The sequence below is a fragment of the Hemisphaericaspora subhashii genome (assembly GCF_019202705.1).
Source record: "Hemisphaericaspora subhashii strain CBS 10753 chromosome Unknown scaffold54, whole genome shotgun sequence".
In the NCBI taxonomy this organism is placed as follows: Eukaryota; Fungi; Ascomycota; class Pichiomycetes; order Serinales; family Debaryomycetaceae; genus Hemisphaericaspora; species Hemisphaericaspora subhashii.
Genome location: NW_026057328.1, coordinates 81,318 through 92,501, shown reverse-complemented (window position 1 = coordinate 92,501; position 11,184 = coordinate 81,318). Strand labels below are relative to the sequence as shown.

The 11,184-nt window shown below is 36.5% G+C and overlaps 7 protein-coding genes across 7 annotated transcripts; 5 read left to right on the top strand and 2 right to left on the bottom strand. All coding sequences in view use genetic code 12, as the record gives it.

Annotated features, from left to right (window-relative positions):
- Positions 1-247: 247 nt before the first annotated feature.
- Positions 248-1,981, top strand: J8A68_003823 (uncharacterized protein; the record flags this gene model as incomplete). The annotated part of the gene is made up of 1 exon (XM_049407718.1): positions 248-1,981. One exon carries the CDS (start codon positions 248-250, stop codon positions 1,979-1,981), a length of 1,734 nt encoding a protein of 577 aa, XP_049262926.1.
- Positions 1,982-2,856: 875 nt separating this feature from the next.
- On the top strand, positions 2,857-3,531 carry J8A68_003822 (centrin; the record flags this gene model as incomplete). The annotated part of the gene is made up of 1 exon (XM_049407717.1): positions 2,857-3,531. One exon carries the CDS (start codon positions 2,857-2,859, stop codon positions 3,529-3,531), a length of 675 nt encoding a protein of 224 aa, XP_049262925.1.
- A 400-nt stretch (positions 3,532-3,931) lies between these two features.
- On the top strand, positions 3,932-4,975 carry MRPL40 (mitochondrial 54S ribosomal protein YmL40; the record flags this gene model as incomplete). Its single annotated transcript, XM_049407716.1, has 1 exon — positions 3,932-4,975. The coding sequence occupies one exon, from the start codon at positions 3,932-3,934 to the stop codon at positions 4,973-4,975; it is 1,044 nt and encodes a 347-aa protein (XP_049262924.1).
- Positions 4,976-5,094: 119 nt separating this feature from the next.
- Positions 5,095-6,378, bottom strand: RPT4 (proteasome regulatory particle base subunit; the record flags this gene model as incomplete). Its single annotated transcript, XM_049407715.1, has 1 exon — positions 5,095-6,378. The coding sequence occupies one exon, from the start codon at positions 6,376-6,378 to the stop codon at positions 5,095-5,097; it is 1,284 nt and encodes a 427-aa protein (XP_049262923.1).
- Positions 6,379-6,851: 473 nt separating this feature from the next.
- Positions 6,852-8,360, top strand: GCD1 (translation initiation factor eIF2B subunit gamma; the record flags this gene model as incomplete). The annotated part of the gene is made up of 1 exon (XM_049407714.1): positions 6,852-8,360. The coding sequence occupies one exon, from the start codon at positions 6,852-6,854 to the stop codon at positions 8,358-8,360; it is 1,509 nt and encodes a 502-aa protein (XP_049262922.1).
- A 421-nt stretch (positions 8,361-8,781) lies between these two features.
- On the bottom strand, positions 8,782-9,555 carry J8A68_003818 (uncharacterized protein; the record flags this gene model as incomplete). Its single annotated transcript, XM_049407713.1, has 1 exon — positions 8,782-9,555. The coding sequence occupies one exon, from the start codon at positions 9,553-9,555 to the stop codon at positions 8,782-8,784; it is 774 nt and encodes a 257-aa protein (XP_049262921.1).
- Positions 9,556-10,268: 713 nt separating this feature from the next.
- Positions 10,269-10,959, top strand: SEC22 (SNAP receptor; the record flags this gene model as incomplete). Its single annotated transcript, XM_049407712.1, has 2 exons — positions 10,269-10,278; positions 10,346-10,959. 2 exons carry the CDS (start codon positions 10,269-10,271, stop codon positions 10,957-10,959), a joined length of 624 nt encoding a protein of 207 aa, XP_049262920.1.
- Positions 10,960-11,184: the final 225 nt, after the last annotated feature.

The window sequence follows — 11,184 nt, the reverse complement described above, 5'->3', positions numbered from 1 at the left end:
ATGCTTCGTTAATTGTTTCGTCAACATAGATGAACCTACTCAAAGAGGGGGAGAATTTAGCAGCGAGAGGGTCGGCCTTAACGAAGGGGATATTTGGACACTAATTGATGTTCAGAATGTCTCCGTTAATCAGCTTTTTAATCTTGGGGATGTCTTTTATTATACTACATTCCCAAATTTAGAAGTGAGCTTCAGTGTTGGCTTCTTAGAAAACGGAGGCGAATTTCATATCAATACTCGCCGGAGCATGTATTTCACAAGCATTGATATAAGAAGTATATCGAATACTGGACTTTTAGCCTTATGGATGTCTCGCGAACAAGCACCTGACTTAGAAATCGAGTCCCTTGAAAACGTGGGTCAATTAGTTTTGGTCGTGGATGGAATTCAAGGTATTCTAATTTTGGACGAGGTAACGAATACTGGTACAATATGCATCACAAATGTATTTCTTTACGTCAGGCGCAGCGATCTCAATTCCCAGGGTTGTGTCGTTATCAACGATGACTCGGCTTTATTGGTTCAATCTTCGTTAGGCTCTACCATCTGCATGTCCGGTGAGAATTGTGAAATTCATGCTAGAAGGCCGGGCTATTCATATACAGTTGCTCAATTCAGCGGGGCCACAAACTGCATCCTCATTACTGGAAATTATAGCATTCAGTACGAAGATCCAAATCTAATAGCGGTTGTCGATTCTCCAGACCAGATTGAAAAGCGAGAAACCACAGTTTATTATACTTTTAATATTGGTTCCGGATACGTGTTAGACAAATTCACAACGAATTTCGATGGTGAATCTCTTCGTATCTGCTATCCTGATATCATCGAAGGTCAATTCTGTCCTTGTTCCTGCGATGAAATTCCTGATTTTGATCAGGACACACTAGCGACAATTGCTACTTCGACAATTTCGGATGGTCCTACTGTGATACTCACAATTACAATCTCTGAGGAACATTGGACCACCATTACAGTCTTTGTTGAACCGGAGGAAACTACGCCAGAGACCGCCCCTGAGACCACCCCTGAAACTACACCAGAGACTACACCAGAGACCTCACCAGAGACCACATCAGAAACGTCATCAGAGACCAAACCAGAAACGCCATCAGAAACAACATCCGAAACTACATCGGAAACTTCGCCAGAGGCTTCGTCAGAGACTTCGTCAGAGACTTCGTCAGAGACTTCGTCAGAGACTTCGTCAGAGACTTCGTCAGAGACTATACCGGAGACTACACCAAGGACCACGTCTGAGACCATACCTGAGACCACGCCAAAAACTACACCGGAGACTACACCAGACTCATCTCCGGAAACCACGCCTGTTTCTCCTACCGAGTCACCGACTACTCCTAGTCCCGTAACATCCCCTACTACCACTGAAACAACTCAGTCAACACAAACCACTCTTACAACGACAACTAATACGACTACTGAAACTACAATCACCTCTGAAACTACAGTCACCTCTGAAACTACATTGACTACGTTAACTAGTGAGACAACTGTGGAACCTACCTTAACCACCATTACCGAACCAATTACTCGAACTCCTGTATCACCTCGGCCCACAGAACCTAGCCCAGAAACTAGAAGAACAACTACAGCTATCCCAACCACTATTGAAAGCACAGTCACCGCTATAACTTTTACATTCCTAGTTGTTGAAACTACTCCAAACCTTCCAGCAGTACTGACAGCTGAGACAATCACGATTCTAGGTACACCAATTATAGTTACAGTTCCCGTAGTGGGTTCGGGTTTGTTGGCCAGAACCACATCGGTATTGAGTGTAGAGACAGAAACACCAATCCCGAATACGATTGTTCCTCAAGTTAGTTCTACAGTTCCACCCCAAGTAAGTCTTGTTGTGACACCTGCAGTAGGTTCTGCAGGTGGGTTGTATTCCTCCTTCTTTATGGAGTACTTACTATGTTTGTTTGGGGTTTGTTTGTTTAGTGTGCTTATGCTCTAAGTATGATCCACAATCCTGATTGCATTATGTTAGGTATGTTTATTATGAGAGTTTATAACCGTTCGATTTATTTATTTGTTTTAGTTTGTTAGCTAGTTTGTGTCATTTCTGCTATTCATTATATTGTAATTTCACGGTCTAAGGCAGTAGAACGATGAATGATTTATTCTAAGTTAAATCAACCCGAGAACATCAATGGATTTTAATTGAGGTGAAACTTACTACTCTATAATTCTCTTGTTTCGCAGGGCATACAAATAACTTTTGATCGGTATTACTTTGTAAAGTTATACTCCAAGATGAATAGAGAAAGATGTGCTGTCAAATGTAAAATTACTTAGACGTCAAAGGAATTAAGGAAGCGATGCAAGAGAAAGAACGACGCTTACCGCTATAATTCCCGGGGAATCATAAGCCATTTCGGAGAATTTTGAAAAGTAACCCCAAAGCAGAGTCCTTTTCCACTTGAAGTATTGCTTTGCTCTTCAATAAATGACAAAGGGGTTGGAGTTGAAAACGTGATGCTCATACTTTTCTGTTGTATCTCTGCTAAAATAACTGGAATCGATTTGAAGGGTTGATTTCCATTGAATTCCTTGTAATTCTTCTAGTAGAGGCATGAACAGTACCACGTAAGTCTGTCTCTATCCTGTGGTAGATGTTCTATACTCATCTACATATATTATTTACTAAGGGTATAAGAAAGAATGAACAACACGTAAATTAATGTTTGACCAACGAGTTAACCAAAATGCCATCAGAAAAATGAGATTGATTTAGGAAATTTAAAAACAACAAAAAATAAACATCAACCAATTATTATTCTGTTGAATCTATAGATTATAAAAGCAGATACATATATCTTTTTTAAAAATATGTCATTTCCCCGGAAACAGCAGCCGTTAGATCATCAGTATACACAGAATCAACCAGGTAGCCAAATTGGAGTTGGGGTGACTGGGGCACCATTCTCCACCAGCACACCCGCGGCCAACAATAATCCAACCAACCCATTAGTAGGAACACAGGGAAATCCCAAACGAGGAACCAGTTTAGGATTTGGAGGTGTGAATAATCACAAAAACCCAGCTAATAATAGTTACACGCCTGACGACTTACTTGAAGAACAAAAGAATGAAATTAGAGAAGCGTTTCTGATTTTCGATATGAATGCTGATGGATGTTTGGATTTCCATGAGACGAAAGTTGCTTTTAAAGCACTTGGATTTGAATTGAGTAAACGGGAAGTATTGAATCTCATACATGAATATGATACTGATGGAACTAATTTACTTACATATGACAATTTTTATCAAAGTGTTGGAGAAATGATATTGAATAGGGATCCATTAGAAGAAATTCGTCGTGCGTTTAAATTATTTGATGAAGATAAAACTGGAAAGATAAGTTTAAGGAATTTAAGAAAGATATCTAAAGATTTAGGAGAGAATTTGACTGAAGAAGAATTAAGAGCTATGATTGATGAATTTGATTTGGATGAAGATGGAGAGATTAACGAGGAAGAGTTTATTAGAATCTGTACTGAATAGAAATGTAATGTTATCCCGCAACCTACGGAACTTCCGACCGTCGGATCCCAGCTTACCCTTCTTGGTTTTACTATCTCTTTTAGAACTAGAGATAAATTCAATTCTTGAAAGTTTTCATTTGTACCACTAGAATATACACGAGATTTTTTAATGCTGATCTGTCTTGTAGGTCATTTCTCTACCCGATGCCCGGATTCTATTATCCTGCCGTAGTTTAATATAACAGTCTTTGATCAGTAATAGAGATGATCCCATAGTAAACTAAATAAGTCGTGTAATCGTTACCAAAAATTGGATTCATTTTAAAATTTTTTCATTCAATTTTTTTCACCTTTTTCAAAATTCATACAGCCATAAACCAGTTACGGCCAAAAAAGCAGGGATTGAATAGGAAAAAAGCATGTGGTCTCGTGTCAGCAGTAGATGGAAGAGGGATCCATCCAAATACTCTGGATCCCTTAAACAAATGTGGAACAACAAAATGCAGGGAGCAATGTTACCCACTTTTGAAAGTCAAAATCGGGATACAGTTGAAGAAAAAGACAAAAAAACCGAAATTCAAGTAGGAATAGCTAAAGGGGATTCAGTATATATCAGAAGTGGTCCAAAGAAAGGTACGATTGCTGAAGTGATGGCATATGTGCCTGACAGTGATTGTGTGATGTTATCCAATTCAACTGAAAAGAGAGTCTTACCAAAGAGTAAATGGCCAGAAGGTAATACTTCTCATGTTGTTGAATTTCCTAAATTAACTCCAAGATCAGAAGTTTGGTTAGCTGGGAAAGAAAAAGATGAAAATGGGAAAATAAATTATGTTGTTGCTAAAGAAATCGAGTTTGGTGAACAATATTATGATGATAAATATAGAAAATGGATTCCTCGTAGATATATTAAACATCATTCAAATATTGAAATCCCATGGCCAAATCCTCCTAATGCATTTGAAGATGGGGAATTATCTACTCCTGAACATATAGTACATGAAAAGACTTATGAACTTCAAACAATTGGCAAATCACCATTCCCAACTGCCGCTTTGGATCAATTACGTAATCCATATTCTCCATTCAAACGACAAAAAGTTACTCAATTCCATCTTCATAGACTTGCAGCTCCAGAGATGCCTTTGACTAAAGAACAAAAGATCTATTTGGCTAAGAAACAAAAGGATGAAAATAAGGCTCAAAAGAGAATCACACCATTATCTGAAGAGGTTAAATTGTTTATTGGAGAAAAGATGGCTGCACATATGAATAAGATTGAAAGTGAACATTTACGTATGCATTTGGAAGCTTTGTCTAAGGTGAAGATTCCAGATTTCGAAAAGACTTTGGAAGCTGCGAAGGAGGCAGAAACAATTACGCAAGAGCAAGAGATAGTGAATACGACCGAGACAACAAATCAAGTTGAAAAGTCTCAAGCTGCACCTGAAGCATCTCAGTAAATAGATTTTAATAGTCATTCATGTAAATATACATTCAAATAAAAAAAAGCCGCTATGTATTAAGTGATTATTTATGAAGTTATAAATATATAAACGGTGGAATCCCCATGGGGGATGAACTACAACTTTTCATAATCTAATTTCCCTTCCAATTTCTTAACATCAGCAACCTTTCTAACTGCCTTCAACATATCGTTCTGAATAATATAATCTCTATCTTCTCTAATAGCGAAAAACCCAGCTTCAGTCACCACATTTCTAATATCCGCCCCATTAAATCCATCACTCATCTTAACCAAGGCTTCAAAATCAAATTCACCATGTTTCGATACTTTGGCAGTATGAATTTTAAAAATTTCCAAACGACCAGCTTCATTAGGTAAACTGATTTCAATTTTTCTATCCAATCTACCAGCTCTTAATAATGCTGGATCCAAAGTATCAGGACGATTAGTTGCCATAATGATTTTTGTTTGACCTAATGAATCAAATCCATCCATTTGATTTAATAATTCCATTAACGTTCTTTGAATTTCACGATCAGCACTGGTACCTTCACTAAACCTCCTTCCACCAATTGCATCGATTTCATCCATAAAGATAATACAAGGTTCATGTTCTTTGGCATATGCAAACATTTCCCTAATCAATCTAGCTGATTCACCAATATATTTATCAACAATTGCAGAAGCTGGTGAAAAGATGAAGTTTGCCCCAATGGTGGCGGCAACGGCTTTTGCTAATAAGGTTTTCCCAGTTCCTGGAGGTCCATATAATAAAACCCCTTTTGGTGATTTTATACCCACACGAGTGAATAATTCCGGATTTTTCAATGGCAATTCAATAACTTCTCTTAATTCTCTAATTTGTTCATTCAACCCACCAATTCCATTGAAAGAGATTTCTCCAGGTTCGAATGTTGTCATATTATAAACCAAAGGATCAACTTCTCTAGGTAAGATTCTCATGATAGTTAAAGTTGTCATATCTAATGAGACACGAATTCCATTCTTTAATTTCAGTTTATTGATAGTATTTCTACATCCAACAATATAACGTGGACCACTTGATGCTTTGACAATGAATCTTTCGTCATCTAATTGTTTTAAAACTTCTCCAATGATTTGTCCAACTGATTGAAGTGCTTTAATGTCATTTTCAGTCTTTTCAAAATCTTTTTCTAGGTCTCGTATACTCAATCTGAGTTCTTTTAATCTAGCGTCGTATTTTCTGTGTTCGAGAAGTTTATCTTTGAATTTGGAAAGAGCACGTTCTCTTTCTGGATCAACAGATTGACTTGGGGTAGGAGTCGTATTTGCTTGTGGTGGTTGAGGTTGTTGCAATTGAGGTTGTTCATCTGCATTTAAAGCAGCTAAAAGAGGATCCTTGTCGTCAGCACTCATTGTTGTGAATTCAATTGGGTATTAATTGTGAATCTATACTAAAGATGTTTATATCCAATAAGGTTCTATAAATCAGATGCTTTAATGGCAACAACCAAAGTTGATGATGAAAATAAAATTGTAGTGGCAATTTTTCCTTCGTTGGACTTTTGAACAGAATTACACGACTCTTTTGGAAAAATATATATCACGTGATACATACAATACGATTAAATCCTATTACCATCCTGCAATTGTCTACAGTCAATTGCCCTACTTATAAGCCGGGAGATGTTATGTAGGTCTACGTAGCAATTGGTTAATCATCATTTCATCGACTCATTTTCGCAATTGCTCAAGTTGTCTGTGTCCTTCCTCTCTTTCTCTCACTATGCTTCTCTCTGACTAACCTGAAAAAAAAATCTCTGATGAGATCGAAATCCAACCACCACCACCTTCACTCTTTAACGAACCCAACACCCAGTACCCAAGCAATGGAATTCACAGCAGTAATCTTCTGCGGCAAAGGGAAGGCATTATCACCCTTTTCCCAAATCCGTTCTACCGGGATTCCAAAAGCCCTTCTCCCCATTGCCAATCGACCAATGATCGAATATGTATTAGAGTGGTGTAATCGAGCCTTTTTCCCTCGAGTGATTGTCGTGACTTCTGAAGATGATCGAGATGTTATTAATGATGTTGTGGAGAGATATCAATCTAACAAGAGGCAAGATCGGAAGAATGCAAGACAAGAGAATGGAGAAGATGGGGATGGTGGACAAGGAGGAGAGGATGGAGATGATGTTGGTGAGATTGAAGTGGTTGGATTTGAAACTGATCATAGTGGTGCTATATTGGCACATTTGTATAAGAATGAACTTTTGAAAGAAAATGGTCTGGATTTCGTGATTTTGCCATGTGATTTCGTAACCAATCTTCCTCCGCAAGTATTGATTGAAGCATACAGGAATAAGGATGATGAAGATTTAGGTATTTTAGTTCATTATAGAAATCAATTTGATATTGAAGATAAGAAATCAAAAATCTTCCCGAAGAATTATACGATGTATCTGGAATTAGATATTAATGGAGGAAATAAATGTAATTTATTAGATATTTATCGAAAAGAAGATATTGATTTTCATAAATCAATTCAAATCCGTACTCAAATGTGTTGGAGATATCCAAACACCACAATCTCCACCAAATTATTAAACTCCACTATCTTCTTTGGATCAACTTCCAAAATCTTTCCCATCTTCAATGCCAATCCTGAAAAATTCACTGATCAATATTTCAAATCAAGATCCATAACTAAAGTAATCCGTGATTTAGCCAGAAGGTCATGGAAACATTCCACCCCGAAAGAAAGCGTTGGATTATTGATCGTGCCTTATCAAGCTACCTTTTTTAGAAGTAACAACTTACCCGTCCTAATGGAAGCCAATCGTTATTTCATGAAACAGCAAGCATCTTCCAAGGGCCACCACAACCAACATCATCAACAACAAGATAAATCAGCTCCTGGGGCAGCACATGTCGGGATTGATTCATTAGTTGGTGAAAACACCACCCTTGGCGAAAAGACCAATGTTAAACGTACAGTCATCGGTAAGGATTGTGTCATTGGAAAAAGAGTTAAATTAACCGGTTGTTTGATTTTGGATAAGGTTGTGATTGAAGATGATGTCCAATTAGAGAATTGTATAATTGGTCATGATGTTGTGGTGGGACATAAATCGAGATTAACCAATTGTAATGTCGAATCGACTAATGAGGTTTCACTGGGGACTCAATCCAAAGGTGATACTTTGTTATGTTTGACTTTGGAAGGATTGATTGATGGAGAGGCTGGTGCACGAGGTGAAGACAATGGGGATTCTAGTGCGATTTATGATTCTGAGAGTGATGAAGAGGATGAGGATGACGAAAGTGACGATGAAACTGATAGTGATTTTGAAGATGAATATACTGGAAATGAAGATGGATTGTTTGCTTATTAAACTTCATCTCTTAGCTGTATCATCTCATTCAACAGAGTAGATAAACTTTACATAAATTATGTATACTAATAAAACCTTATATACGCCCCAAATTTCTAAAAAATCATTTGTTCTTTGACCGTGGCGAAGGATCGAGCAATCTTCATTCCTTCGCTTGACAATCACGAGAACAATACATTTCTTTAGTAATCGAATGGTTCATTTGTACTTGGGCACTCGCGTAGACGAGACTACGACTAATGGATTATTAGAACCGAAGTGGGCTTAACATCGCTAGAGATCCCATTCACAGTAAAGTAGGCTTATCTCTAAACGTTATTTCTCGTTTGTGCATTTCCATTCTATATATTAACCCTATATACTAAACAAAACTCCAATAAACTTCAATAAAATTAATAAAACTTTTCCTATATAAAACTCCTTATATATCAGACTCATTCAATTTCTGTTTCTTCTTAATCGGACTCTCTCCACCTCCCGTAGCTTCTTTTCTTAATCTAAGTTTACTCCGCTCATTAGTATCTGATTCATAATCCGATCCTGATCCATCTCGAAGTTCTTCCACCAATTTCCGTTGAATCCTTTCCAACTTTTGTTTTCTATTATGGGTATGATGTTGGCGTTGTTTATTAGTATGTTGGACTGAGATTGGTGGGACGGTGGGTATGAACTTCACAGGTGGCTTTATATCCAGAAGAATTGAGAATTCGAAATCTTGAGGAATTGACTCTTCCACCGCAGGGGTACGTGGCGATATATCCGTTGTCTCTATTGGATCGGAAGATTGGGAACTAGTAGTATTATTAGATGAATTGTTTGTGTTTGTTATTTCTGCTCGTCTTGTCAATGCCCAATTCTCTACATCACCATCAGTGGCAATTATTTGTAATAAATCATCAAGACATTGTAAATAACCATGAGATTGAAATAATGAAGTTGAATTATGAGTGATTTTATATAAGGCTGCTACTGATCTTGCGGCAGTTGCAAATTCAGATTTAAGTTGTTTGGTGGGTGGAGGTGTAGTAGTAGTATTACTAGTAGTGGTACTACTGGTGGCTGAGTTATATAGAGTTGCTACTGCTTTAGCTGCGTGTTTAAATTCAATAGTTAATTCTTGTGTTACTTCATTTAATGAAGTTTGATTGACTGGTTTTGAAAGTGGAAGATTTGAGGATAAATTAGATAGATCCATTTTGTGTGGCTGTGTGTATGATATTATATGAATAATATGTATTAGACTCTATAAAAGTATTCGTCTCTATGTGTAAATTAATAATCAGGTCAATTTAAATTAAGCATCACGTTCCGTTTAATTAAATAAATTTTTCTTCTCGTTACTTTGTAACAAAATAATGCGCTACCATTTATTAATATGGATATTGTGTTTCAGACTGCATTTGCATCTTTAATTTAAAGCCTATAATAATTAGCTTCCAGTTGACTCAATTGAGAAAGAAGTTTAACTATTTGAGTAGCGCTCTCTCCTCCAATCCATACTAAATAACCGACTTTATATTTATACACCCTATAACCCCCTGCCCCCCTACCCCTCTTCCAAATACATAACTACATAACAAGTTATTCAGTATTGAATGTCACCAATAGATGCTTTGCATTCTATTTTATAAATATTAGTCTAAACAAAGGAGAGAACAGGGGGAAAGGGAAGTTGGTTACTATTATTAACTTAACAATTGTTGCATAAATTTGGGGAATAAATAATGTCGCATACTAAAGAATGTCTAATGTCGTACTACCAACAAAGTTCAACAAACAAATTGATTTTATTACACGTACTTTACTCTCTAATACATCGGCCATCCCATGCCCTTTCATATTCTTCTATATATACAACATAGAGAGAGTGAGAGGCAAAGATGATTCATTCTACATTGATCTATAGATATGACTGTATGTATAATTATTACCACTACTAGCACTACTACAACTGGGTAGTCCCACTAACAATTTCACTTTTATAGGTCTTCCATTATGCGGATCAGTAGATGATGATAATAATCCAACTTTACAAGAACAAAAGAGGAAAAGTAAATTCTTAATTAGTAGAATTACTCCCAATTCAGAACCACAAGCTTCTATTGAATCAGGTGATTATACCATTCATTATTTAATCACAAATTCAATCATTTATTTATGTATTTGTGAACGTCAATATCCAAGAAAATTAGCATTTTCATATTTAAATGAAATATCACAAGAGTTTGCTAATATGCATGGACGTCAAGCATTAACTTCAAGTGCTTTACCATTCGGTTTCAATTCATTTGATAATTTCTTACGTAAAACAAAGAAAGTTTATCAAGATCAAAGGGCTCAATCTCAATTAGATAAATTAAATACTGATTTAGCCGATGTTAAAAATGTCATGACTAAGAATATTGAAGACTTGTTATATAGAGGTGATACTTTAGATAAAATGAGTGATTTATCTTCAAGTTTAAAAAGTGATTCTTTAAAATATAGAAAGAGAGCTCAAAGGATAAACTTTGAAGCAATGTTAAGACAATATGTGCCGGTCATTGGTTTAGGTTTAGTGTTTGTATTCTTAATATGGTATATGTTCCTTAGGAGATAGCCTGTTTACTATTAATATAATGATTATTAGATGATATTCCCCCCCCCCCTCTTCTTCCATTAGATAGTTCAGGATTCTATACGATTGGTTTTAGAGTCACGTGACTTCATATCCCCATGCAGATAAACTTACATATAAAGGATAGTTAAACTAAGCTATTACTTTTTGTAATCTTCAAAGACGACTAAGTGACCCCTTTTGGACAGGGTGTAATTGGACTGCTAT